Genomic DNA, 26,168 nt, shown 5'->3' on the forward strand with positions numbered 1-26,168 from the left:
CTTCGATTTTTCGTCATTTCAGGCAGGCGGGTTGATTCCTCTTATCCTGATTTGCTCTCTTTGCTTAAGGTTTTACGGAAAAGAAAATCTTACCAAAATCGGTTCACTTTCATTCAGACACACGCACTTTCCTCAGAAACGATAACTATTATAGACACGAAATTCGGTGGAAAATTTGAAAATGGAAAGTGAGATACCCACACATGCAGTGTTGTTCTACTCTCTGATTTACACAAAACCTTAAAAAAACCAAACTTTGGGAACAGAAAGGCAAATGACACAGAGAAAGAAATGAAAGGGACGGACGAACGGGAGTCGTTCAATTTGGTAACCAGATCAGGCTTTCGTGGTACACAACATAGTGCCGAAATCACTCGGTTCACTGTTTGAAAGGCAAGACGATCAGGATCATGGCCCCATCTACAGCAACTATCGGAATCTATGCCAATCGTTTCAGCAGAGAGCTACTACGACCTTTGGTGACTACGAAGGCAGTGACATCAAGAACCTGGCCCCACTCTGCAAGTTACAGTTTCAGAACTTACCAAAATATTCTTCTTCGTCATCAGGCTACATCAGGAGTCTACTGTAACTTCCGCAAGGAACCATGAGGAACACCTCAATAATACAATGCTATGTACTAACGGAAACTTCCGATGCAGAAATATACTCTTAGTCTAACCAATCATAGCACCCTTCCTGTCTCTATCAAACCACAAAACATCGAAAGTGGCGGATTATTGGTAAATCTAGGCAGCCAATTATCACCCTAAAAACAGATTTCTCTTAGGATAAACTTAGCGAGCGCCCTACGCAAGTATTCTTTGTGGCCCCACAGTTTCGTCAGAACTGCTACTTTCACTTATTCGACAATCCTGGGCATTTGAAACCTCTCCCAAGTATTGAAAAATGCACTATGAATATACTGTCTGCCCTGCAGAAATCAACGAACCAATCACAGAGAAGCGCAAAGTTTCTAGAAAGTACTTTCAGCCAAAAGATTCAGAAACGTACGTCTACAAGCCCAGCCACCAACCGTCGTCCCTTCTAGGCATACCTCAATAAGCAACTTAAGACATCTCGGTTTTGCGCCGAAGTCCACCAATATGCTATCCCTTGCGACCCAACCTACACCGTTGCTTTATCTAAGACAGGATCTGCCACTTCTTCTTTTTCTAACATAAATAACCCCCCTATAGACTCGCCGGTATAGCACACAGAAAATCATACAGTAAATACACAGAGGCGATCATGACACTTTTCTTGCTACAATTAATCTTGTATGACCGCAGCTAGTTCCTGGCAGAGAATTACCTCAGCGTGCTTGCTTCTAACACAGACACCAATACTTTTTCTTCATGTTATTGGTGACGTTTTGTTTCACACAAAACCTTAAAAGTCGAGAAAACGGAAGCTTGACCCTTCGGGTATACAAGGCTTTGTGTTTCCCTATGTCAGAAATGAACGGAGTCAAAAATTCAATTGCCCCCATTTCTTAAAAAGCCAATCACACAAATAATTTGATATGGAAATCTATCTATCTATCACTGTGTTGATAATAATAACATACATCATATGCTTCATGCTAGGAGTTCAACATTATTAATGTGAAGAAGTTCACCTAAAATATATACAAATAAATCGGAATTTTGGCGCTTCAAGTGCGAAAAGTTTTGTGGATCTCTCATGTTATAATATTCAGGTGCACAATGGTTTCATTCATAGCTCGTAGTGTAAATACTCGTACGTTGATCGTATCCGAATTCAATTCGATATAACTTTGCTAATAATGATAGGATTTCTACCAAACCTTCCAGCAGGCTGTTCCATATTGAAGCCTATATTAATGCAAACTGGTCTAGGAATAACTTAAGGGGGGTTGGCAGTGATTTTTAAAAATATATTACCATACTGTTATTAACTTTACTTTAGCAGATATCGGTATGAATGGTATTTCGGAGTCCAGATGTCACATAAGGGCATCATCATGCTTTTTGTTATATTTTTATGATTGGTAGATTCTGAATGACCCTTTAATTTAAGTGACCCCTCTACGACTCTTTCACCTCCCCGTTTCGCAATCAACTTCAAAGCTAAAACTGACTTAGAAAGTAGTAATCAAAACTTTCCATTCGGTACTCCACATGGCTATATTCAGTGAAAAAATATTTAAAAAGTAGAAGCGGTAGAACGGTGTAACCCACTATGTGAAGGTTCACTGCTCCCAACAAATTTGGTATTTGTCGGTACAACCGTTTTCGAGGAAAGTGCATGTGACAGATAGACAGACGAACAAACAGACAGCTTTCAAATATGGGCGGCCCGAACACAGCCAGCGATTACTTTTTTCGCGAGTCGACAGCTCTGCCCTTTTATACACTAGGGGGGCGTCGGCCATAAAAATCGGAGAAAATCACAGGCAGCTTCAAGCTGCGTATCGGCTAAGCGTTTTCCGAACATATTGCGCCTACCGAACAACATCTTATGAGGCAACATCCGTGATTGCCGGGATGATCCCAGTGGAGATTCTAGCCGATGAGGCAAGTCGTTTGTACAAGAATCAGTAAGCAAGCCTAAACAAGCAAAGTGAGCGTATCAGGTCATTGGCTACATGACGAACAGCATGGGACCAGGCGGAGAATGACCGGTGGACACACAGACTTATCTCAGGCATATATATGTGGAACGGTCAAAGGGTAATATAGGTCCCAGGGCGAAACGTAGATTGGGAAATGCCTGCTGAACCAACACCAACAACTCTACTACCAAACCCTATCTCCACCTCCACGTGGTGGTCGCTGGGAGTTCTTTCTTCATGAAAAACTGCAGACGGAGAAGGATGAAGTCACGTCCCCCGCGCCTAAAAACGGGACAAAATGTACTAAGTGGTTACTACGTGGTCCTCCAGGCTGGGGGTTCGGTAGGGCTGACATCCCTACACGGAAAACAACCTGTTACGAAGCCACAACAGAAGCCTCGGAGATGGAGGAGCTCGAATTACGACACCATCTACAATCCCCTCTAACAATCAGGTGAGAGTGAATACTGAAGCCATTCACACCACAGCCCTCCGCCACACCTATAAGGCGAAATAGATACCGCAAAACCCCAGTCAACAGAGGTCCTGGAGATGAACCAGCAACAAATGATCTTCACAACCACCTGAAGAACGTTATCATTGATACGGCCAGAAAGATACTTGGCCCCAGCCGCAAGAAAAGTCGTAACGGCTGGTTTGACGATGAATGTAAGCTAGCAACGGAACGGAAAAGTGCTCCATACCGAGTAATATTGCACGCGCGGAGACATATCATGAACTCCGTCGAACGGAGAACCGACTTCACAGACGGAAAAAAGAAGCCTGGGAGAACCAGCAAGTCTGTGAACTAGAAAAATACACGAAGCAACCGCACCAGGCGGGGAAGTTTTACCAACAAGTCAGCAGGAGGAAGCCCTATACACCTCGACGATGGACAAATGCTGCCACCACCAAGCATAGAAGAAACAGTCCGTGCAATTCATCGCTTTAAAAATCATAAGTGAGGCGACCAATTGCACCAAGCGATTCATCAACTGATGCACAAAGTATGAGACAGCGAATCAACGCCTAACAACTGGCAACGAGGCATTATCTGTCTCATACAACGACCGTCTGGTTGTATATAAAATCCACCTCAACAGGTTGCGGTTGGCGGCTCACTTAATCCGTATGGATGAGGATGATCCAGCCCGGAAAGTCTATAAAGGCAATATCTATGGTATGGAGCGATGGAGCGATGACGTAGGTAAGGACGCCAGACAGCTTTTAGGGATGTCGAATTGGTGGACCTCCGCGCAAAACCAGGATGTCTGGAGTTCCTTATTAAGATAGGCCGTTGCGCCGTTGATGATGAGGATAAATATGTGGATTATGTAAAGCCACGCGACGAGTTACGATCTGACACAGTTCTTAACCGGACACAGTAGGTACAGGAAGTATCTCTATAGGTTCGATCTCGATGTATCTCCCGATTGTCCTACGTGTGATGGTGCAGCCGAAGATGCAAAACACGTTTTCTTCACCTGCCCAAGATTTAAAACTCAAGACAAATGCTTGAAACAGACCTAAAGACGCGTTTAACGGTGGTATCTGGTAAAGTACATGGTGTAATCAAATACAACATGGGGCGCGGTAATTGCAATGGTGAAACGAATCTATCAGGAACTAAAAGAAACAAATGCGCAGCAGAGGCATAGCCAAAAGCTACTACGACTCCAATCAAAAAATCACCTTCCCCATATATTCTTCACAATATCTAGATACAATTGATGCCAAAAAAAAATCGATTCACGAAGCAATACCAGAACGGTGGTCCTGCGGGGAAAGTGTGGAAAAAATATGGGAGATTTCAATCGGTAAGTTTCCGGCATGCGTGTCCTAAATTCTAGACAAACACTCGAATGCTAATTATTCTCGTTAAATAATAATTAAGACACAGTAAATTCGTGCGAAATTAATAACTTTGAACTGCTATAATTTTGATAATAACAGTCAGATTGTCACGAGTAGTGCAGTATTGTGCGAGATACTATCCCCTACGCTGTTTCAAAATTTAATAAACCTAGGACAAACTTAAAGAAGATTTTCCAGTCAATTTTGAAAAGTTAATGGTATACTATTAGTAAGTTTATTTGAGCAGATATCGGAATGGGACATACTTTGAAGCCAAATCAGTCAATTTTACAATTTACCTCAAAACTACAATCTGCTAATCGAGACCTTTCATTTGATACCCCACGCGGGTACATTACAACTTTACATCTCATTTAAACTCCACCTAAATTTATGTCACTCACTGTATGCTTGTATCCTTGGGATTTCATAGTTCTCATATATTCACGAAATTTCGTTTGACTCGTTGTAGCCGTTTTGGAGAAAAGTGCATGTGACAGACGGTGCGTGTGAGTCCATTTTAATGCGTTAGGGTTTTACACAAAACCTTAAAAAGAAGAGTTGGAATGTCCTTAAGGGTTGGTTTTTCAGACTTCATTAGCGAGTAGTGGTTACAGCTTTTATTTGGCTCCAATGCCGGAGAAATGCACAAATATTATAGCATTATTTGTGTTACTGCAATTTCTTATTGGTCATATTAAAATCGTCGTTTCCCATAAACTTGCTTCCAAATATAGTAATTGAATGAAAATTTAATAGTGCAGACCTTCTCCTGGTCATTCATTTTTCATCCTTCTAAATGTCCACACAAGCCTCTTTAGTGAAGGTAAAACTCGCATCGCATGTAGTTCAAAGTAAACTCCTCCAACCCACAATTTCGCCAGGATCTTAAGTTATCAGCTCCAATAAGCAGCTAACCGAGGCAAGTCAACTTTTGTAAGTAATCTTCTTATCTTAAGAAAATATTGTAAGGTTTCAGAGAATTCCAATCACCAAAATGAAATCAGACTTAGTTTTGAGCAAGTGAAATCGTATTTGTAAAATACTCAAAAATGACCTAAATAAGTTCAGTTCTTATGAGTACCAAATACACTCAGTAGGAAGGGATTTTCCGATTACAATCAAAAATTCCCTGATGTTATTAATTTTTATCAAATAGAAGCACCTCAAGCAATTATTCCTGTCCAGTGAGTTCACCAGTCCGCACCAAACTTTTCTCCCCTCAAAGTATCTTTTTTAAAACCGCCTCCGATTCAGTACATAGTCACGGGGTTACCTACGAGCTAATGTACAAATATTTGGAATAAAAAATAGAGGATAGTGGAAATACATATGTGCTTGCTTCAAAGGCTTTATATATATGATATATCATCCAGCGATAAGAACTTCAAGAAAGGCAATTCCTGCTAAAATATGAAAATTCGAGACCCTAATTTTGAGTAAATAGCACCCGAAGCGATTGGTTTCCAATTGAGATAATTCGAAATCTACATTTCAAATGCAAAAGGGACAAACAGTGCTCGTATTATCGTCGAATGAATAAAAAACACTTGATACGCAACTTACTTATCATGGCTTTGTGCGAAAAAAACCTTTTCTACACAATCACGTCCTGTTCTTCCTCCCAACGCTTTTTGCTTTCGAATCAGCTTCAAGTGCCTTTACGAAAACAAACCTTCTACACTACGTTATGTAAACTTCCTTCTAAGCAACCAATTCGCATGCTTAATGCATTACGTGGTAGTAATCCGAACACAGATGAACTGAAAGATTGACGAAAATCTCTTCCAGATAAAGCTTGTACAAGGATAAAGGTGAATCCTTTAAGCCGCTTCCTTGACGCGTCTCTTCGTCCCCGACACCCGCTAGCTCGCACGTTTCAAATTCCGCACTCAACCCTTCGAGACTCGGACACTCGTCTACGCCGTCGGCCAACTTTACGAATGCAATTTATCACTCGCACTAAGTTGATTCGTCCGTTTTCGCTAGTTCGTTACCAACTAAAGGACACTATCCTCTTGGGATCTTCTCTCTCAAACAGACATCAATTCCGAATTTATTTTCAATTTTACTCCTTTGAAAAATCACTTGCTCGCACTCTAACGAAGAACTCACTTCCAAGGAGGAGAGATAGCATCGGTACCGCTTCCGGGTTCTATATTTTCCAAAATGAAGTTGCACCGTTCTGGCTGAACCCCTTGCAATAGGTTGGAAAATCAGAAATCATACACTTGAGAATATATCAAAGACTATGTGAGGTGAGACAGCAAGGACAAGCTGCTTTTTCCACGCGCAATAATACTCAATATCCTTTCGACCCGGCGAGAGAAACTCAACTGAAGATAAGGAACCTTATTGAAGTCCTTTTTGGGGGATGCCAATCGTCATTGTTGGTCGTCCCAATAATATGAGGAAAGTTTCGCAACATGATGCTATAGTGCCTAGATGATACCGGCTTGATGGGGTGAGTGGTACGGCGGAGTTCCCGTCACAATACGCGATCCCTGTCCAGGACGCTACTGGGTGTAGAAAGCTTTCGCCATTCACTAAAAGACTTTCGTCTGCGTTTTGGGGCAGACAAGTTTTGAACCGCGCATCCAACTTGTTGAATGCATGTACTTGAGAAAGCTCCTGGGTGAGCAACTGGTGGTTTGGATCTAACTTTGGAAATTTCTCAAAAAGTTCAAGTTCACGCTAAAGACTTGGGTATGAATGATTTAAGATGCCGCCGGTTCGAAATTGATTGTTAACTGTCACAAACTTGCGGGCTCCTGGACAGAGACAGAAATGATGTTTGTGGCATAAAATCGTGAAACCTGTTTTGAAACCAGCATCCGCAGTCAAGCACGAGAAATTACTTTTTTTGAACTTCTTCTTGCACTGAAAGGTTTTCATTGTTTATGATTATTATTTATGATAAAGAGGCAAATCTTTTAATTTCAATTAGGGAAACAGGGTAGAAAAAGGGGATTCCCCTCGCCCAGAGTATTCACGAAGGCCCAGAATAGAAATTGTAAAGCAAAAAAGGGATAATAGGCGGGTCTGCATAATTTTTCCCCCAGACCCGTATATTACCCACCCCGGGGCCCATTTTCCACATAATTTTCACCGGGGCCCGGATTTTCTCTTTACGATTCTGATAATAACCAAATTGAGAAGTTAAAAGTCTTCCGTAGGAATTATTTGCATACCTGCATGGGACTCAACAAAACAGCTTTATCAAATAATGAGCACTATCTAACCAAAGAGGTGATGAATGTAGCTACGGATGTATTGAGGATCCACACGATTAACGTAAGCCTCCTCAAATTTCAACGGGCTTCGAAATCGAAAAGAGGAATAAAGAGATAGCAAACGATTCTATCAAACCTTAAAAGGACATCAAAAAGCATCTCACTGGAGACAGCAGGGAAGCCAGGAAAAGCAAGGAAAGTAAAGCCCCAAAATGGAATCGGAAAAGAATGGGGCATGGTTATTTCATGATGTAACAGTGTTACAACAGATGGACCGGACGGAAACGGTTTCCTGGAGAAAACCCATTACACCATACATTATAGTTGCCATGCAGTATACTATGTGCTCGTAGTAGGTTTCTTATTCAGCCCAAAAATGAAAACTGCGTTTATCACCGAAACCGTAAGCGAAAGCCTATGCACCCCGCGCTTGCGAGGCAAATTAAGCCTCATTGACGTTTACGCCCTACTTTAGAATTGGAATAGGAAACCTTCTACGAGGTAGTGCAATGAATTCTCGAAGCCTGCCCCAGGTATGATATCAAAATCATAATTTGAGATTTGAAAAGGACGGAGCCAGGCGATACGTTGAAGAATGCCAACGATAATAGACTGGGAATTATTCAAAGGGCCTCTCAAGACGGGACCACTCTCAACCAAATTGACCACGTGTTAACCGTAGGCCGCCACCAAAGATAAACCGCACCAAGCGCGTTTTAATTACAAATCAACAGGAGATTTATACACCACGATACCCAATTCATCGAAACAAAGAGGAAAATCTGAGTTCCAACAGACTGGGTATATTGAAACGATGGGTTGAGCAGTTTGACGGACTGTTCAACAACCAAAATGTCGGCCAGTTTGAGGTCCCGTCAAATGAAGGCGATGAATAAATACTGCCACCACCAAACATAAGGAAATAGTACGTGCAATTGATCGGCTTAAAAATCATAAGTCGCCAAGAGTTGATGGAATTACAGCCGAAGCGGTTAAACAAGTAAGTGACCAATTACAGAGAGCGGCTCATCAACTTATGCTCAAGTTGTGGAACAGTGAATCACTGCCTGACGACTGGCGTTCGTGCCATACCAAAAAGAGATATAGCGCAGTGCAGCAATTACTGAGGTATCACATTAGTAAGTACCATCTATATATTTTCCGCTATCTTGCTAGTTCGGAACCGCCCATACCAAAAACGCTTCACTCCAGGAAAATCAACAACAGATCAGATTTTCCCTCTGCGATAAGCGATGGAAAAACTGTTAGAATGCCCACGGTAAAACTGTATACGGCCATAGATGACCAACGAAATTGATAAGACTGACTAGGGTGGCCTAGGCCAGATAAAAGCCAACAACGGTCTAAAACAAGGAGATGCCCTATCACGCACCCTGTTTAACCTAGCCCTGGATAAAGTGATCCGTCATGCTGAGGTAAATACGAGAGTCACCATCCTCTTTAAGTCCACCCACCCAGTGGCCTATGTTGATGATATCGACATTATGGGAAGAACCACCCGAGATGTTAAAACTGCCTACATTCAAATCGAGCATGCGACGATTGGCGCGAGATCTTGGGCTGCACATCAATGAAGGCTAGACGAAATATATGGTGGCAGCTTCAACATCAAAAACCAAAAAGGCGCCAATGTCAAATAAGACTGATCAAATAAGAACGATAGAGATAGGAGACTACAACTTCGAGACCCTAGATAGGAGCTACGACAATGAAATCCGTGCACGACTGTTTCCAGCCAACAGAGCCTATTTCAGCTTACAAAAAATGTTCCGCTCGAAACGTCTCACCATAGGGTCAAAGCTCTTACTGTACAAGAAAATGATGTTGCCAGTCCTCATCTATTCCTCAGAGACTTGGGTTCTTAACAAGAAAAATTGCGAACTTTTGGTCGCGTTCGTGGCGAATGACGAAATCTATCAGTGACATCATGACCGACCGACTCAATAGGTTGCGGTGGACAGATCACTTAATCCGTATGTATGAACATAATCCAACCCGGAAAGTCTATAAGGGATATCTGTGGTAGAAAGCGAATACATCGCAGCCCCTGATAGACAACTTTTAGGGGTATGGAATTGGTGGACCTCGGCACAAACACGGGATGTCTGGCGTTCCTCATTAAGGCAACTTTGACCGACAAGCAGCATTACAGATGTGTGAAAAGCAAATCATCCAAGATTGCTGCCTCCATACTTCTTCAAGTACCACGGTGGCATAATATAGATTAAAATTAAGTGCTTGATTTCAAATATTAGAAGCGAAAACCCCAAAATCAAAGCTGGAAAATTGAAAAAGATGCGCCGTCTGAATGGTGCTTGCAAACATCAGAAATATGTCCACTTTTTGAAAGACATGATCCAGATCAACAGTGGATCTGACGTTGACGAGTACTATATTAGAAAGGACGATCGTCTAGTGGATTAGCCTGCATTGTACTCACAGCGACAATTAGGCTTTCGTCTTGTCCAAATCGGAAACCGGCCTTGGAATAGAATACAAAATAGTAGCAAAAAGTGGTCATACTCCTTTGGGAGAGTACCTTGTCGTGGTTGGGACACTTGTAATAGTTCCCTTTTACACTAAGAGTATTAAAAATCCATGGAGATAGTAGGAACGGATTTTAACTCTCCAAGGGGTAAGGAATGATAGACTTTAAATACACCCGTAATTTGAGACAATCAAGCCACGAATTTTAGATGAAGATGTCATCTTATAATAAAATAAATAAGAGATCTAGTAGAAGTATTCTTGAACTCTTAATAGGTTACTATACCAAACTTAAAATATTTGCTGAGGGACTAATAAATGCAATCCTGGAGAAGAGAAACTATTTCATTTCATTACTTCAGCTGGTCCCATGATTGTGAACGAAGGATATCTGCATACGTTCATAGAGCCAAGAAGAAGTGAAGTAATCGACCTCGCGCTCGCGATGGGTGGCTGCTATACGAAGTCGCACTGTCAGACCACGCCCGTTACTAATCTATTATAGTTATTTCAGGCAAAGGGACGGAATCGAATGATTGAACAAATTCAATAAAGTTCTTGGCTACAAAGTACAGCTCCCTAGGCGACTAAGTTCTCCTTAGTCTAGTCTAGCGATAGAGGGTTAATAGCAAACTCTGAAACGCACACTTTTAGAGTGTTTTGAAAAGGTTTGTCCTGTTACCCGATAAAATAATTTCCTGGTGAAGCCGAGAGCTGCAAAAACCATAAATCAACCAGATGGCCTCTGAATCGTGCTTGTAAAAGCAATAAATGTAAAAACTTTGAAACGAGACGCCTTTAAAGCGTACTCTGGGAAACACGGAGGCGCATGTCTTGTTCTCGGCTACATTAAGGCAGTCTTCATACCTAAGCGACGAACTTCAAACAGATCAGCGAAACATCATTTTCGCTGCAATGTCTGCAGAGAGCGGTTCAACGTCACATTCATGAGAAGGCATTAAGGTCGCACCCAATAAACGAAAATCATCGTGGAAAGTTCTGCGAGTTTGCTCTTCACTCTTTGGTTTCAAAGCAAGAGATCCAACTATGAAAAGCGTTTATGGGAAATAAAACCACAATTGTATTATTTACGATAAGTCCAACCACATGCTGGACCTATAACGTATGAAAAGTATCGTAGGAACTAGTGCTGGACCCATTTAAGAGAAGCTCGACGATCGCGCAATATCCCCCTGAATCCAAGGTCTGAGTAATATGGAAATCAGTGAAGCTCCGGTAAAACTAATAAAAACATAAGCGCATAGTGAGAAAACCAAGCAGAGGAAACGGAGGCGCCGACAACAATGAACTTAAAGGAGGCAAACCCCCAAAAAGGAGCCGATAAGCATAAGTTGGTAGAAAGAAAACGTCGACACATTAAGAAGACTACGGGACGAATTGGAAAAGGAAATTTAATGTTGGTCCTGAAGAAGTATCTCCACAGGACCGTAAGGAAGAGAAATCCTTAGGTACAAGTATAAGCCAGAAAAACAGAAGATTGTTATATAATGGAAAGACGTTGTTGAAGTCACGTCTAAGGTGGATATTTGCGAGGCCCTAGAAAAAGAATTCGGCCCAATCTGTTGCAAAAGCCCGTAATCAGGAGCGTATGGATGAACTTAATCGGCAATTATCAGCTTACCGCCAGAAGCAGCGCTCAAATTACTTACAAAAGATAAAGAGAAAGTAGATATCGTCGATTACAGCTCCTATGTTTCACCAAGCGCGACAATAGCTGAATTCGAGGAAATCCTACGTATACTTGTTTCGGATACAAAAGACGAAACCTCAAAATCATAGCCGGTGATTTCAATGCATGGACCATCGGTTGGGGCGGACGAACTACACCAGATGCCGTATTTTGCTCGAAACTCCAGAGAAGGTAAAACTGGCTCTTGCAAACTACCGGAAATGCATCCATTTTTCGAAGAACAGGCTCGGGCTCAATAGTCAGTTTTCCACCACTAAGCTGGAAATCAGGGCTGGTCCGTGAAAACGTTTCAAAGGGCTACATTCATAGAGATGCTATTTGGAGGCCATCATCCCGCTGGTGTAGCTTCAAAGGTAGCACAGCTGATAATCCGCATGCGATGCTACCATGCTGAGGCGGCGAATCCTCACCAATTGGCGGTCAAACCATTGGTGGAACGAATAAACCGCGAGTTGCGTGCTGCATGCTTTCGAGCAAAAAAGATCTGTCTGCGATCTAATGGAAGACCAGACTTCGGTATGAAATATAAACAATACGCGAACCTTCAAGGTACGGCTGGGTATGCTGCACGCACCAGCATGTAAGAATGCTTTAAGGAAGTTTGCTCACACTAAAACCCCTGGGGAACACGGTACAGAATTGTTATGAAGAAGATAAAGGAATATGAACACCATAACTCACCTGCTCTGCATCTTCTGTTCGATAAAGTTATGGCACTCTTCCCCCCGCATAAAGGGGAGCGCTAAAAATGAAAACAAACAAACTACATTTGTGGTAACTGAAACGCAACTCGCTGGGAATCGCCGTGGGAAACTGGAGAAACCACATTAGAAGGCTTCAGAAACATTTTTTTTAACTTAACTATCCCAGGACACATTGTGAAAATTTCAAAGTAAAATTCGTGTTCCTTTAGATTTTATGAGCGTAGAACCGGGCGATTATCGATTAGGGTCAAACTCGAGCACCCAGGAGGTAGTTGCTTTATGTCTTTAGTAAATTTGTAGGGCTATGTAGATAGCGAATTTATAAATACTTGGCATCAATTTCTCCTATGAGTACATTTAGTTTTGTTGTCACTGTAATTATGAGTGAGATATGCTTTCTTATCCGAAAGGTGACTTTTCAAGCCACGTCTTTTTTGTCTAAAACAAAACTCAGTTTTAACATTTGTTGGAAAATTGGGGAGTGCACGGGGTCGAAAGTGATCATTTATTTAGCAGAACCATTCTGAGAAACTATCCAACCAAAAAATCTGAAAAACTGTTCAAATAAAGTTAATAACAGTATTTTACTATAATTTTCACTAATTATCTGCAAAACCCCCCTTAATTTAATCCTAGCACCAAGAAATTCTACAACAATGTAGACTATAACGTAGGACATAATTGGTAGAAATCACACTATTACTAACAAAGCTAAAATGTCACTTCGTTGCAAATTCAAGACTTTGAATATCAATATCACCCGAAAGTGGATATTCTCACATAATATATTACGTGCTTAATATTAATGGGACAAATGTCCACTCAAATCTTTTAATAAAAGAAGTATACGAAACCTTTCATACCTAAAAGGTCCAGTTTCCGGTTTCCCGACTTGTTATATTTACCTTTGCAAAAATTTGCTGGAATATACTTAAGCATATGTTCCATAATTACCCCCACTTGTATTCCTTAACGGCATTTTCTTCTACCACTAAAAATGGTCGAAAAACTCCTTTTTTAGCCCTTCACTGTGATGTTGTGATTTCAGGAGTCATCTGTGTAGCAAAATCTTAGTTTTTACTCTAAATACTGTGACTTATGCGTGATTGGTATCCTGCCAACCTTGACAAAGAACTCAAGGTTCACCAAAACAACTCGTGCTTCCAAGCCCAGGTAGAGAAGGAGGCAACATTGTTTGTACTTTGTACTTCTTTGTAGGAATAGAGCTAAAAAACAAAGTATACTACACTATGGAAAATTCTACCAGATCACTCTTGGTGACAGGTCCCGCGACAAGCCGAACAAAAAAATACATCCAACATCGTTGAAAACAAAATTATCGTGATGAGTCCTAAGCCTTGGGAAAATACTAGGGTTCACCTCAGTCGACTTGGCCGAAGGCGCTCCGGTCCTGTCGAGAACTGACAGCGTCAGGAAGTAAGAAAATTAGTACGCGCAAATCAAATACGTATCTGGACGCCAAATATTGACACCCTAACTGAAAAGACTAAGGAACTCGCAAGAGTGCTTCGGAAAAGGCGCATTGATATCTGCGCTCGCCAAGAAACTCGATGGTCTAATGTCAAAAACTACGACATAGATTACACACCCAATACGGCGTTGACAAGGGAGTAAGGGTAAGGGTAAAGGTTTCCGTGACGCCACTAAACAAGTCTAACGATTAGATGACCGACTGATTAACCTTACCATTATTTCAACTGATGGCACTATTCACTTCTTCACCGCGTACACAGGCAGATCGACCTGAAACCGAGAAAGATGCCTTCTGGTAACTTCTCGATGCAAAGACCTGTAACGTGCTACTGATGACTATATCATCATTGCGGGTGACTTTTATACTCATGTGAGTGAAAAGGCAGACGATAACAGGTGCCATAGGGGAAAAGGGTTTGGAGGACGGAATGTGGGTGGCGAGCAGATACTGATGACCTTGTGAATAAAAAACGGTTGTCTCTTCTTCCTACATTTTATATGGGGGACAGTAAAATGCAAATCAACTATATCCTCATTTCCTCATTCCTATATATCCCACCCATACCACCGTCACTGACTTCAAAGCTGTTCCCTGTGAGACCATCGCACCTCACCATCGGTCGTTGATTGTCGTTATCGAATCTACCCACCGATAAAACAATGCGAGGAACGCACTGACCCGCTGCGCATTAAATGACGAGACGATTTCGTATGAAGAAAGGAGAAATGATCTCACTCACGTGATTACCAACCAATACGAATGAAGAAAAATCGTCGAACCAAATTGAAGATACGATCCACAAGCGGCCTCTGTAGCCGAGATATTTGGCACTGGAATGACGATGTTCAACGTTGGTCAATTGGTAGATTTGCCAAAATGTGTTTGTTCTTTTTATGGACACTATCACCCGGGACATCCAACTGGCGAAGATTAGTCTGAACACCAAAGTTGATGGTAAGCGGCCAGCCGTAACAACAGTGGCTTCATACGCTAAATGGTGATTTTAAAGCATTACGACTTCATCCAGATCAAGACTTTAATTGAATAAAATAGCGCACCGACCCCACTTGTGAACGGGACAATAGCTAAAGAAAAAGAAGAAGAATACACCCGCAAAAAAGGTTAACTAGTCGACAACTCCAATAAAACAAATACACCTAAATCTGAGGTCCTTTAGACATCAATTGGCAATTCAGCAGAGAGGCTGTCCACTTGAAAGACGTTTCTCTGATTTTCCACTTTGCTGGATTACCTTGCGTAGCTGGCTAGCTGTACTTGTCGAGAATGAATATTTTGCTTCTCTATGTCAAATGTCAATCTGCAGTGTAGCATTTCGGTGCGATCCCAATGCATCCCATATAGCGAAGGTAAGTTTTTGCGCATGGCGTGAAGAGGACTCAAAAGAAGCCTCCGAGCAAGCGCGGCTCGACCAGGCACTTCAACAAAACTGAGCTTAGGTGCTGACAACCTTTCTGTTCTTGGGACAACTCTACTCCCGTGGTTGGTCATGGTCACACCAATGTCTAAGTTCATTACAATGGTTTTTGAGAAGTGTTCCCTGATTTAAGTGTACACTTTTAACATTTGCTCCTGCTGAACTTATTTTCACCCAAAATCTTAAAAAGAAACGGAAAGAGTGGTTATTTGTCTATTATCTAGCAACTGTATCTGTTCTGCAAATAACTAAAAAGATGTATGCTGCGCTAGAAGATCCTGATGGAAGCTTATCAGTAAATTTCCAAATATTTCTGAAGTGCACCCTGCACTTTAACCCGTAGATTTATTATGGATATATTACAATTTTTCAAGATTTCAACCATTTAAGCCAATACTATGTCATCTATCAATGGCTTACTCATCAAAACTAAGGTCTATTTCAGAAAGTGCACCTTTGGATTGTTACACCTATATTTTCTAAAATAATTTATACATCACCATCTTATTATCAGAAAAGCACACCATTTCCTTCATCAATGTGGTTCATATCCCAAACCTTTTCAACTAATTTCCGAATAAATTGCGTATAACAGATACATAGACAGCTTAAAATAAGGTTACTCAGGACTAAAGCTCTCTCGATAAAAGAATTGCGAATTTGCTAAAGGTTTTGATATTCCAAGAGCATTGAAAGCAATCGTTCCCACATAAAAAAGTCAATAAAGCCGATGTGATAGGAATTTCAATAACAAATTTTTGTAAATTAAATTGTCCAATTCAGTATTAAAGCGTTACACGTTTCACAGCGACTATACATATCACAGATGTAATTTTCTAAAGTTCAGTATAATCTGTGGCACTATCAGTGCTACCGACATGGGGGCATTTTAAAAAACTTTTCCTTTTGGAACCGATAACAGCGTCCAGTGTCCGAACGAATGCTTTTACAAAGTTTATAAAATGAGTTTGCAAAGTGAGTGAACAATGGAACTCAGTGTCACACCAGACTACACAGAATTTGATTAAAAGTATTCAGAGTATATACTTTGTGTCTGACGACGAAGAGAGGAAATAAATACATACTTTATATGGGAGAAATTCAATTACGTTATATTGTATACAATTATATAATATAGTGGGACTAAGTTTAAATTTCAGCTAGTAGCTTCGCGGCTTTACTTTATTCCTTAGTATTTTTGGAAATGTGAAATCGAGCGATATATTCGGTTATTGGTCCTAGTCAACCGTCAATCTTACTACAAAGCAATAAATTGTTTCACTTTTCAAACAGAAAGAAAACGATATTATAATCTACGTTAGGTATTACACTATTAAGAAGAAAGGGCATCCAAAAAACAAGATATATAGATATGTTTGTTCTGAGCTCCATAGACACATTCTATGAATGGTTGCCGTAATCCTTTGATAGTGCATACTACGTCAACCACATGCACGCCCCATACTCGCGATTCGCTGAAATATGCTTCCGCTACCCTCATAACTTCCCGAGATGCCCACACTCCTTCTCTACTGTTCTAAGCCAAATGCTCTTGAAGCCACCTACTCTTTAGTCATGTTGGCAGAGTGGGTTCCATTGCAGCAGCCAGCAAGGGAATTGTCGCCCCTCCTTTATTGTGACCTACCCCTTGCCACTTTAGCTTTCCGATCACATCCCCTAGGAAAGACAGACCTGTGAGCCGAACAAGTTCTCAAGCTACGCCCATATAGCAGCACAGAAAGATCATAGACACATTGCGAAAAATGAAGCGTAATTTTGTGTTCGGTTGGAAACACAGCTCAAAGTTTAATTCATTAAGTAATAGCGGCATCCAAGAAATACATACAACAAGCATCTGAGAAATACACGCTGCATTCTGTAGAATCCCTGAAGCCTACTCTTGTGTGAGACAAGCCGTTGCACAGGCATTCGAAATTCTAGGATGGTAGCAAATAATCTCGCATCAGTGGTGCTGTGCTCTGCTGTGGTGCGCCATTTTGATGCACAAGCTCCTATGACCATGACTGCTGATATGGGAGCAAGGAGGTAGAGTCCAGACAGCCCGTAGCATTAACGAAGGAAAGCAGCTCTCGCCTCCCGCTCCCCTCCCCGATAGAAATCTCTTTGAGGTCCTCAAAGAATGGTTTATCTAGTGTGAGGGCACTATCCACACTCTAGCTAAAACTGGGCAATCCCAAAGAAAGTCCCTCAGGGTTTCCCCGTCTTCTCCACCGTTTCGGAAATGTAAATTGTAGTGTATCCCGAGCCTAGCAGCATGGTCTCCTATAGGCTAGTGCCCAATGCAGACCGCGGGAGATGGAGTTCGGATACCCTTGTCTTGATGGTGAATAGCATCAGTTCCATTTTGGTTAGATTTATGTCGAGTCCGCATCTTGCGACACACAGACACACCTTCCCCAACACTCCTCCCTCTCTTCTCTGCCATCAGGGTGAAATCTCCCTCGAGGTTCAAGAGCAATCCCAACTAGAAAGTATATAATTTCCAGAAACGGATCGTTTACAAAGACCAGGCTCTTTGCGTTCCAACAACTTCGAGAATTATATCTCAAATTAACAACGAGATTACATCTTGACAGTGTGCTATATAACATGTCTTTATTGCAACTACAGTCAACTTTGTATAACAGAAACCTTCTACCACATTCAGTCGGTTCCGATAACATAGCGAAAATTATTTCAGCCCTACTCATAATGCAACCTACGTACATTACTCAACGAATCGCATGAGAGTCCAGGGAAATTATCCCACCAACACTACCCAAGACACCGGCCATACCGCTAAGCGACAGAGGAACGTCTTGAAGAAGTAAAAGGAACCCAACTTGAATTAGGTGCAAAATTTCTGGTAGAAACATTCTACCAGTACGCATCATTAGTCAGCGAGAGAAATTTCCCCCCTCACTATGATAATTAACTACCTTCTCCTCAAAGAGGACATGGTACTCCCTTTGCAAATTCATAACGTCCATGGTTAGTTGACGTTTCAGTGCATACCTCTAAGTTAACAAAATTCAGTCCAAGGAACAAAAGGGCTGCCGAATTCTAACAAGACGTCACAAAGAGCAACCCACTATCGAGTTGCTATATGGATTATACCGTTTTCCATACGTGACTCAATATCTTATACCTTATAATAATAATAATGTATTTCTTATCCCTTCCATTAGCTTATGCATTCGGAATATTCGGGTGGACGAAAACCAATCTGGAAAACGTCCAGGGGCGGATGCTAGCTACTATCTCAAAATTTCATAACATGACCCGAATTCAGCCGTGGAGCGGATGAACCTACCTTGTAACATCGGAAGCGGGGGCGAGGTTGACGTGAAGGCACAACACCACCTCCAAATCGACTCGCTACGTGCTCAATTTTACTGAAGGGAGCTGACGAATCCCTTATATGCTGGCTGCACTATTTCTGGCTGCACTATTATGGCTCCCATGTAAGATACGGACAACCATAACGCTGTATGTAAGGTGGCCCAAAACCTTGCATATGAGCATGGATTGATCAAAAAAAGAAAGCGATGGCGGCTTTACGGTTTCTTACCAGGACAGAGGCAAATCGTCAGACGCTGTCTCACCTCTGCCCTGGGAGCAGCGTGACCGTAGCGGCTCGCAGATGTTTGCCTCTGCCTGTTAAGAAACCGTAAAGCCACCATCGCTTTCTTTTTTTGAAAAGTTTGGGTGCAAGCCCTAAGCGAGGGGTCCGTGGACCAGGAAAGAGGGAGTAAGTTGCTCCCCATTTGGTCCGGTCCAGCATTAAGTTGATGCGGACTTAGGACCCCATCATTCTCAAAACATGGATTGATCATATCGGATTTACAGATATGAGTCGCAAACAGTACCCGATAGTTCTGCTAACAGCATGTATCGGAACCGACAAGGCGTATATTATTGATGTTGCTATCCACCATAATACCAACATTGAACGGAAATACTCGGGGAAGAAGGTGAAATACGAGGAAATCGTCTTGAAAGAATGGTTACAGTTCCCATAATATTGTCAGCTACAGGTATTGTACCCAAATCCCTCACGACTTCCATTTGTCCGAGCCTAAAAATTTTCCACCTAATGCAAGTATTAGCCAAAGTCACCATCTGTCGAGATTCTGACAATTCGGGGAAATAATATTGCCAAGGTAGTCAAACTGCGTCCTAAAAGAACTATTGTGCCCCTTTGCTGCTTATAGTATACCTATTAAATATAGTAAGTTACACAAGCCTATTACTAAGTGACTGACTGCCTTATATAAAAGTGTTTCAACCTCGCATCTAGTATTAAGTATTCTCCCAGGTGCCATAACCTACTTTGCACTAGTACCAGACACAGTCCCAAAAAATACATAGAGGTTTCGGCACTCTGCCAACAGAGTCACCCTGGACAGTTCCATTCCTGGGAAATTCGCCCAATCAAGTTCCCTCAGCTTTCTCTCTGTTATTCGGTGTAGCAGCCTTGAACCCTTTTTCACAGAAATCCGAGCCTGCATCTGTAAGATGGATGGATAGGAGTCAATCCAATATGGACCATCGACAACGTTGGACATGTTCGCATTGCCCAAACTGATACACACGCAAACTTGTCTTTGAAGTTTGTGTAACTTCCAGTCTGTCGAGCTGAGTTCAGTTTTTCTGTCAATACTACCGCCCCCTTAGTCTTAATATTACAGTGTATATCCAGTACAGCATTTTCGCGGAACATCCCCACTTTTTCCTTGCCATGAACCTGCAAATCATCAGAGCCCTTGTAACTTTTGGAAATATGTTCAACATATGCTTTCCTGAGTAGTTTTGCCTTCCTTCCTTCCTTCTTCAAACAGGCAGAAGATATGTTCGATCTCTTCACTGAATTCCCTGAAGCTGTTTCGTTGTGCAATTCTGTACTTCCACCAGTCCCCGGTTAGTTGCCTCAAATCTTCGTTGTTACTCAATTCTTTCTCTCACTAATAAAACCTAAGGTGTGCCTTTTGCTGGGAATTGCATAAGTCTTTTGCAGGGTCTGCCTCTTCTTTAAACGAAAGCCAGACTACGTATTTCCCAGATACGTGGTTCCTTTGCATCTCTCTTCTGCCGCTGTCTCTGCTAGTGTTAAAACATGACTGATTGGTGATTCCGTGTATTATTCAGTTCGTCTGCTCATCGGTGGCAATAAGAGATACTATCCTTGCTAGATAGTTTGTAGTTGATGTTGACCCAACCAGCACCCAACCATATTTCGTGTTGAGTGCACATGGAGATCCTTGATGAATCCTGACAGTACCACCGAACGGTAGATGTCTGCTCCTAGCAGGATATCGATGCGGAAAGGTGTGTCGCAAGATTGGTCTGCTAACTCATCACGGGATAACTTCTTTGGGAGAGCCACTTGAGTGTGGACCGACCGGGCCAATATTTGTAATATTTGGTACTACCAATGCCGATGCGCTAATCACTTCACGTCCAGATCTTGCATGATTTTTTAATACTACAATGCCTTTGGTTCGAACTTTCGATACTACTCCAAGAACGCAAATTTTGAACCTAGCAAACTTGCGTTGTGAGCCCGAGTCGATAAGAGCTCTCAGCGTTACCAGTACATGTGAAGCATTTCTCACCTTTAATTGAGCCGTGGCCAATAGCACTGGTCGTGACCGAGCATTGAGAATTGGTGGTTGGAACAAAGGATAATGCGTCGGTTGATAGCTTGTTAGCCTGGGTAGTAGGATTATTATTGTAGAGTAACGTGTGGTGTGGTTTACTGTAGGTTCGGCATCTCGAAGCAGATGGGCATTTGCTGAACACATGTCTTTTCTTCAGGCAATTGAAGCACAGCCGATGTTTTTCCACCGAGTTTCTCCGCTATTCCATGTTCAATGCCTTGAATGTGTCGCATTGATTTGCATAATGTGACTTTTCGCAGAAAATGCATACCTCAGTGTCTTGAGCAGTTAGTCTATCTATCTATCTATCCATGTACTGCCTTATGATTGAGTCACGTTCTTCCCTGGCAGTAGGCAGTTTGTAGAATTTGTGCAGAATTCCACTTGATTGCTAGTTTGTTGTGAAACCTACAGCAGCAACTCTATAGCTGTATCGTAGTTGTTAATATCGATGTCCATTTGCTGGATAACACGTGCTGCTTCTCCAACCAAATGAGTCTTGAAATACTGCATTTTCTCGACTGCAAACAATGACTTTTTGTCCACCATCCAGGTGAACAAGTCGATGAACATCCTCTACTGAGTATAGTTCCCATCGAATCTCGGGATCACTAATCGTTCAAGCTGAATCCGGTTCGTTCATAATCCGACCTCTCCAGTGTAGCTTTCTTCGTTGTTCGTGCCGCTTTGATATCGCCTGATACCGTCTTTGAATGCTAATAGAAGATCCAAATAGTACTTCTCATGTCGTTTGAACTCGTCGAGGTACGAGTCGTGTCGGTCGGAGTTGGTGGCAGTCTCAGCAAGAATTAGCGGATGTTGCCCCTGACATGCCGTCCAGAGTTCCTCCAGTCGTTGGAGCCTTACTTCAAAATAAGCAAAGCTATGTCGCTCTGTGCTGTCTTTTCTATAGTTCGTCTTCAACCTGGTGATGCTGGAAAAGTTGTCGTAAAGCACAGTGGTGCTTGCTGATAGCGACTTGTCAATCCTTGTTTCTGGCATACTGAATCGCTCAGAAACCATTACTTTCTCGTTCTTTTGTCGACGGAACCAAGTAACTCGCCTGCACCTAATTGCAATATTGTCAATTTGTCGGCGGAGAAGATCAGTATTTGTTGCGTCAGAACTCGAGATTGTCTGTATCCGGCTCGACGGCAAACTGGCTAAGAGCCAAGAAATGTGTATCAAGCGCTAGGCCATGCTACCGCTAGCTTTAAAAGAACAAAAGTCTTGCTTACTTGATCAGCATTAAAACATCACTGTATTGAACTGTACTTTTATACATAAATTTTCCTTACGTTGCTAAATTCTTACTTTACTAAGCGCGTCATACATTCTGCCAATGCCCCAATCAATGTTCTCCGGCAATATTAGATGGAAGAATGTTAACCTCTGTTATACAATCCAAAAAAGGATTCAAATTACTCGTAAACGATAAACGAAATATGAGAAGTTAATTTGTGTTGGCAGTACTCTCGAATGCAACCTGTTTACGTGTTCAAGTCTAATATTGCTGTGAGTGAGCTTTATACTACAGGTGAGCTGCATCAATCGTACTTCTAACTAATTCCTCTTACTTATGATACTTAATCCTAAACATCATGTTTCCCCATTACATGTTCGAGCAAGGTATTATAAGAGCCCAACTTGATATTCATATCACCTATCATGATTACAGTGTCACCTTTAGGAAGGGTCTTCTCGAGTGCTTTGGGCTGTCATAAAAAGCCGTCTTCTCCTCTGCTTCGGAATTCTTGTTGGTTCGTAACACTGCGCTATTGAGATATTCTCCATTCTAAACCGGAATCTCACAGTTAGTATACTGTCTGATAACAGTCCACAAAATAATAGGATGCGCTTAACGAATGCAGTTAGAATTATTCCAACACCGGATCCACGCTCGCTTCTGGCAGACTTACCAAAATGCAAAACCACAACAGGGAGAAAAGTGTTCTCCAGAAAGTACCAATCTACCTCGCTTAATCCCAGAATGTTCACTCTGTATCCTTGAAATTCTGGCTGAAGTTGGAGCAAATGAAAATTCTGGGATCCTCAACATTCTCGTCGGGAAGTCCTCGCACATTCGAGATTCATTAAAAGAAACAAAAAGTCATAGCCGAAAAATCAGCTCGATTCCGAGGCGAGGTGACGCTTTTCCGAGGCAAAATTCAGTTCGAGAGTCAGAGGTTGGTTCACAAATCTCCATCCCTTTTAGTCGCCTTAAACAGCGAGCGGGAAATACTTTGAGTGAATCGTAATAGAAAATACTATTAGTCCGGATGGGGTTGTCACCTAGGATGCAAAGTTGTTACACGGACAACCATTCAGACTGTAGTGACCCTTCAATCTGCCTTTTTCAAAGGGGCTTGAGACGTCTTTGTTGACACCGAACTCGATGTAAGCCGACGCATTAACAACATTAAATCCACCTTCACTGTATTATCAAAAATTTGCATATATAAATACTTCAACAGCAACATTAGGTTAAGATTGCTCCGCGGCAATGTTGTCTATATGCTGTTATATGGGACCGTGAGGTTCAGGTCAGAGCTTGATGGTAAAGCCATCGTCATCGGAACCTGACTATATCATCAAATTAAAGGAGTCTCCGCACAACTCTTCCTTTATTAGTTGGTGTATCTACCATATTGTTGATTGATGGATCCATCTTCCTCACCTTTGAAACCTTTACACTGTCCTCACCTAATCCTTGGGACGTTTTTGTTATGCAGTCATTCCACCTGACCTTTCTTATCTGGTTTCCTTGGTTTCTGGTTTCGAACTATTACAAATTAGTAATTAAAAATTATTGACCAATCAACGCATGGAAAATTTTAGTTACGCATAGGATCCTCCAAAAGACTTCCATCAACTGCGGGAGGAAGTGATACTTAAGCCCTGACCAATTCAATACAATGCAGATTGTTTAAATGGTTTTGTTATTTCATTATGCACAATTTTTGTTACACTAAAGATATAATGATAAAACATTCCCAATTAACTGTTTCATAATTTTAAAGGGAACTCACAAAGATATATCTTAAATCACAATTATTTTCCTACAAAACTATGCCTCTTTGCTTTTTTTTATATTTTTTCGGGCTTGAATTTTTACGCTTTCCAAAAGATAGTTAGTTTTATTTTATTCGTTTCCTTTTCTAAGTCCTTTCGAAATATTACAGCCAAATGAATCAGTTCGTTTAACATTTATCGTCATACGCCTGTCGTCCCATTCGTGGTGTCAGCGGTGCTGACTTCTTCCCGAGTCTTGGAGCGAATGGTGGTCTGGACCGTTGGCACTCAATGTTATCTTCAATATCACGACCTAGTCGAGGGGTAATGTAAATCTCTCCTTTAAATAAAAGAATCATTTCAAAATTAAGGACAAGTCAGGGGTAGAAGAATTATAGCAGAATGCTTTGATAAAAGAGACACGTACTCAATTTTTTCGCGACATGTTGCAGAACTAAGTTCATGTGTTTCTCGAACTGCTCGTTCGCACTAGGGTTGGAATCTCGTACATCCACAATTTCGTTGTTGGTCCGTTTCTCTCTGTAAAAATTTGAATTTTTACCTTTTTATAATTATAATTACTCAAGCAAGAAATTACTTCTCCAAACGGCGTGAGCCCACTTCCAGAAGGTTTTGCAATTCGTCCTTGGATTCGTGCGTGTCCATTCCTTCCATGGTTTCGTATTTTTGCAAAGGGTACGGTAATAGTCTGTTCAAAATGTTGTGTCCCTTGAATTTGAACCAATCGTGATTATTAACTGATTGTTATTATAAGTTGCCTCGAAGGACTGCTTACATCGTCAAATGGAAACCGCTGTGTTGAGACAATCTGGTTAGCATAAGTAACCAACAACAGGGTTGGCACCCAAAACCGCGTTATACTTGTCATATTTCAATAAAACTCGGATCACTTTACTATTTAACTATTTGGGTTTATCCTCTCCCAGGCCCGGTACTAAGCACTAGATGGATGCTAACTGATTTCTGATTCAATCCCGGCTACAGTGTGACTTTATATAGTCTAAATCATTTTCAAAATCTCAAGCGCATGAGTTTCAACACCTACATCCCTTCTGAATTTTAAGTGTGAAGAAAATTCGAGTTTAAGCGTGCCTTAACACTCATTTACTTATGTGATCAATTCATCAATCTTAATCGACAGCAAAATATCCTGTTCAAGGGAATGATTTACATTCTGCCACTTATTTTTAGTCATGTTTGTCACCTAGTAGCAAAACAAAAGATTAAGAGGGATTAGGAAGGAATCCTTCCCGTCAATGACATGCCAGTTGAACCGAAACAGACACCTTTCTTGATACATTGCTAACCTGTTGCCCTAGCTCCATATCGTTTCAAAGCCATTGCATTGCAAGGCATTTACGCTTCCTATGAGTTTTATATTGCGTCATGGTACGTCCGTTATCCGTTTCTTGGCTTATCAGCTAGGGGAAAGAGGGTTGGCAGAATTCTTTGAAAAGCTTATCATTGGAGAAACCACCTTAGCTTCAAAGGGATACTCACGATACCAATCGTACTTCCCCATTTTCGTGGTTATTAAATCACATTAATTATAACCTTCATTTAAGCTTAGGGTGGGGTGTCGATATCAAATTAGAAATGAATAACTTATAGTTATCCTAATTCAATTTGGAATCTGCACCAGGAGGCATCATTCCCCTATTCAGTAAATGGTAATATTTTTCCTTGAGAAAGTATAGTATGCAACCAACCAATCGGAAGATATCAGCTGAACAGATTCAGATAAAACGAGTTAAGTCATTGAAGTAATTATGTCTGTATTATCGGAGGGTTAATCGATAAGGACTGGAGCGGAACCGATAAAGAGTGATTGACTTTCACCTCTGCAGTACTCTGATGAGAATGTTTGTTTGTCTGTGGTGAAAGTTCACCGACCGTACTCTCCTAAAGACGCTATTTGCACCTTGCTCTGCATGCTCCTTAACCTTGGAAGTTCAAG

At 41.5% G+C, this 26,168-nt stretch overlaps 2 protein-coding genes across 2 annotated transcripts in view; both read right to left on the minus strand.

The window, feature by feature from the left end:
* Positions 1-14,406, minus strand: part of LOC119651000 — a 614,818-nt gene extending 600,412 nt beyond the window's left edge. The window contains exon 1 of the mRNA XM_038054287.1: positions 14,296-14,406. The gene's annotated coding sequence lies outside the window, so the exon portion shown is untranslated. The remainder of the gene's footprint in view (positions 1-14,295) is intronic.
* Positions 14,407-24,108: 9,702 nt separating this feature from the next.
* On the minus strand, positions 24,109-25,162 carry LOC119652439. The gene is made up of 4 exons (XM_038056582.1): positions 24,987-25,162; positions 24,789-24,919; positions 24,618-24,730; positions 24,109-24,530 (listed from the first exon to the last, which is right to left on the minus strand). Exons 1-4 carry the CDS (start codon positions 25,077-25,079, stop codon positions 24,379-24,381), a joined length of 489 nt encoding a protein of 162 aa, XP_037912510.1. The 5' UTR covers positions 25,080-25,162; the 3' UTR covers positions 24,109-24,378.
* Positions 25,163-26,168: the final 1,006 nt, after the last annotated feature.

Source organism: Hermetia illucens, chromosome 3 (genome assembly GCF_905115235.1).
Source record: "Hermetia illucens chromosome 3, iHerIll2.2.curated.20191125, whole genome shotgun sequence".
Lineage (NCBI taxonomy): Eukaryota > Metazoa > Arthropoda > Insecta > Diptera > Stratiomyidae > Hermetia > Hermetia illucens.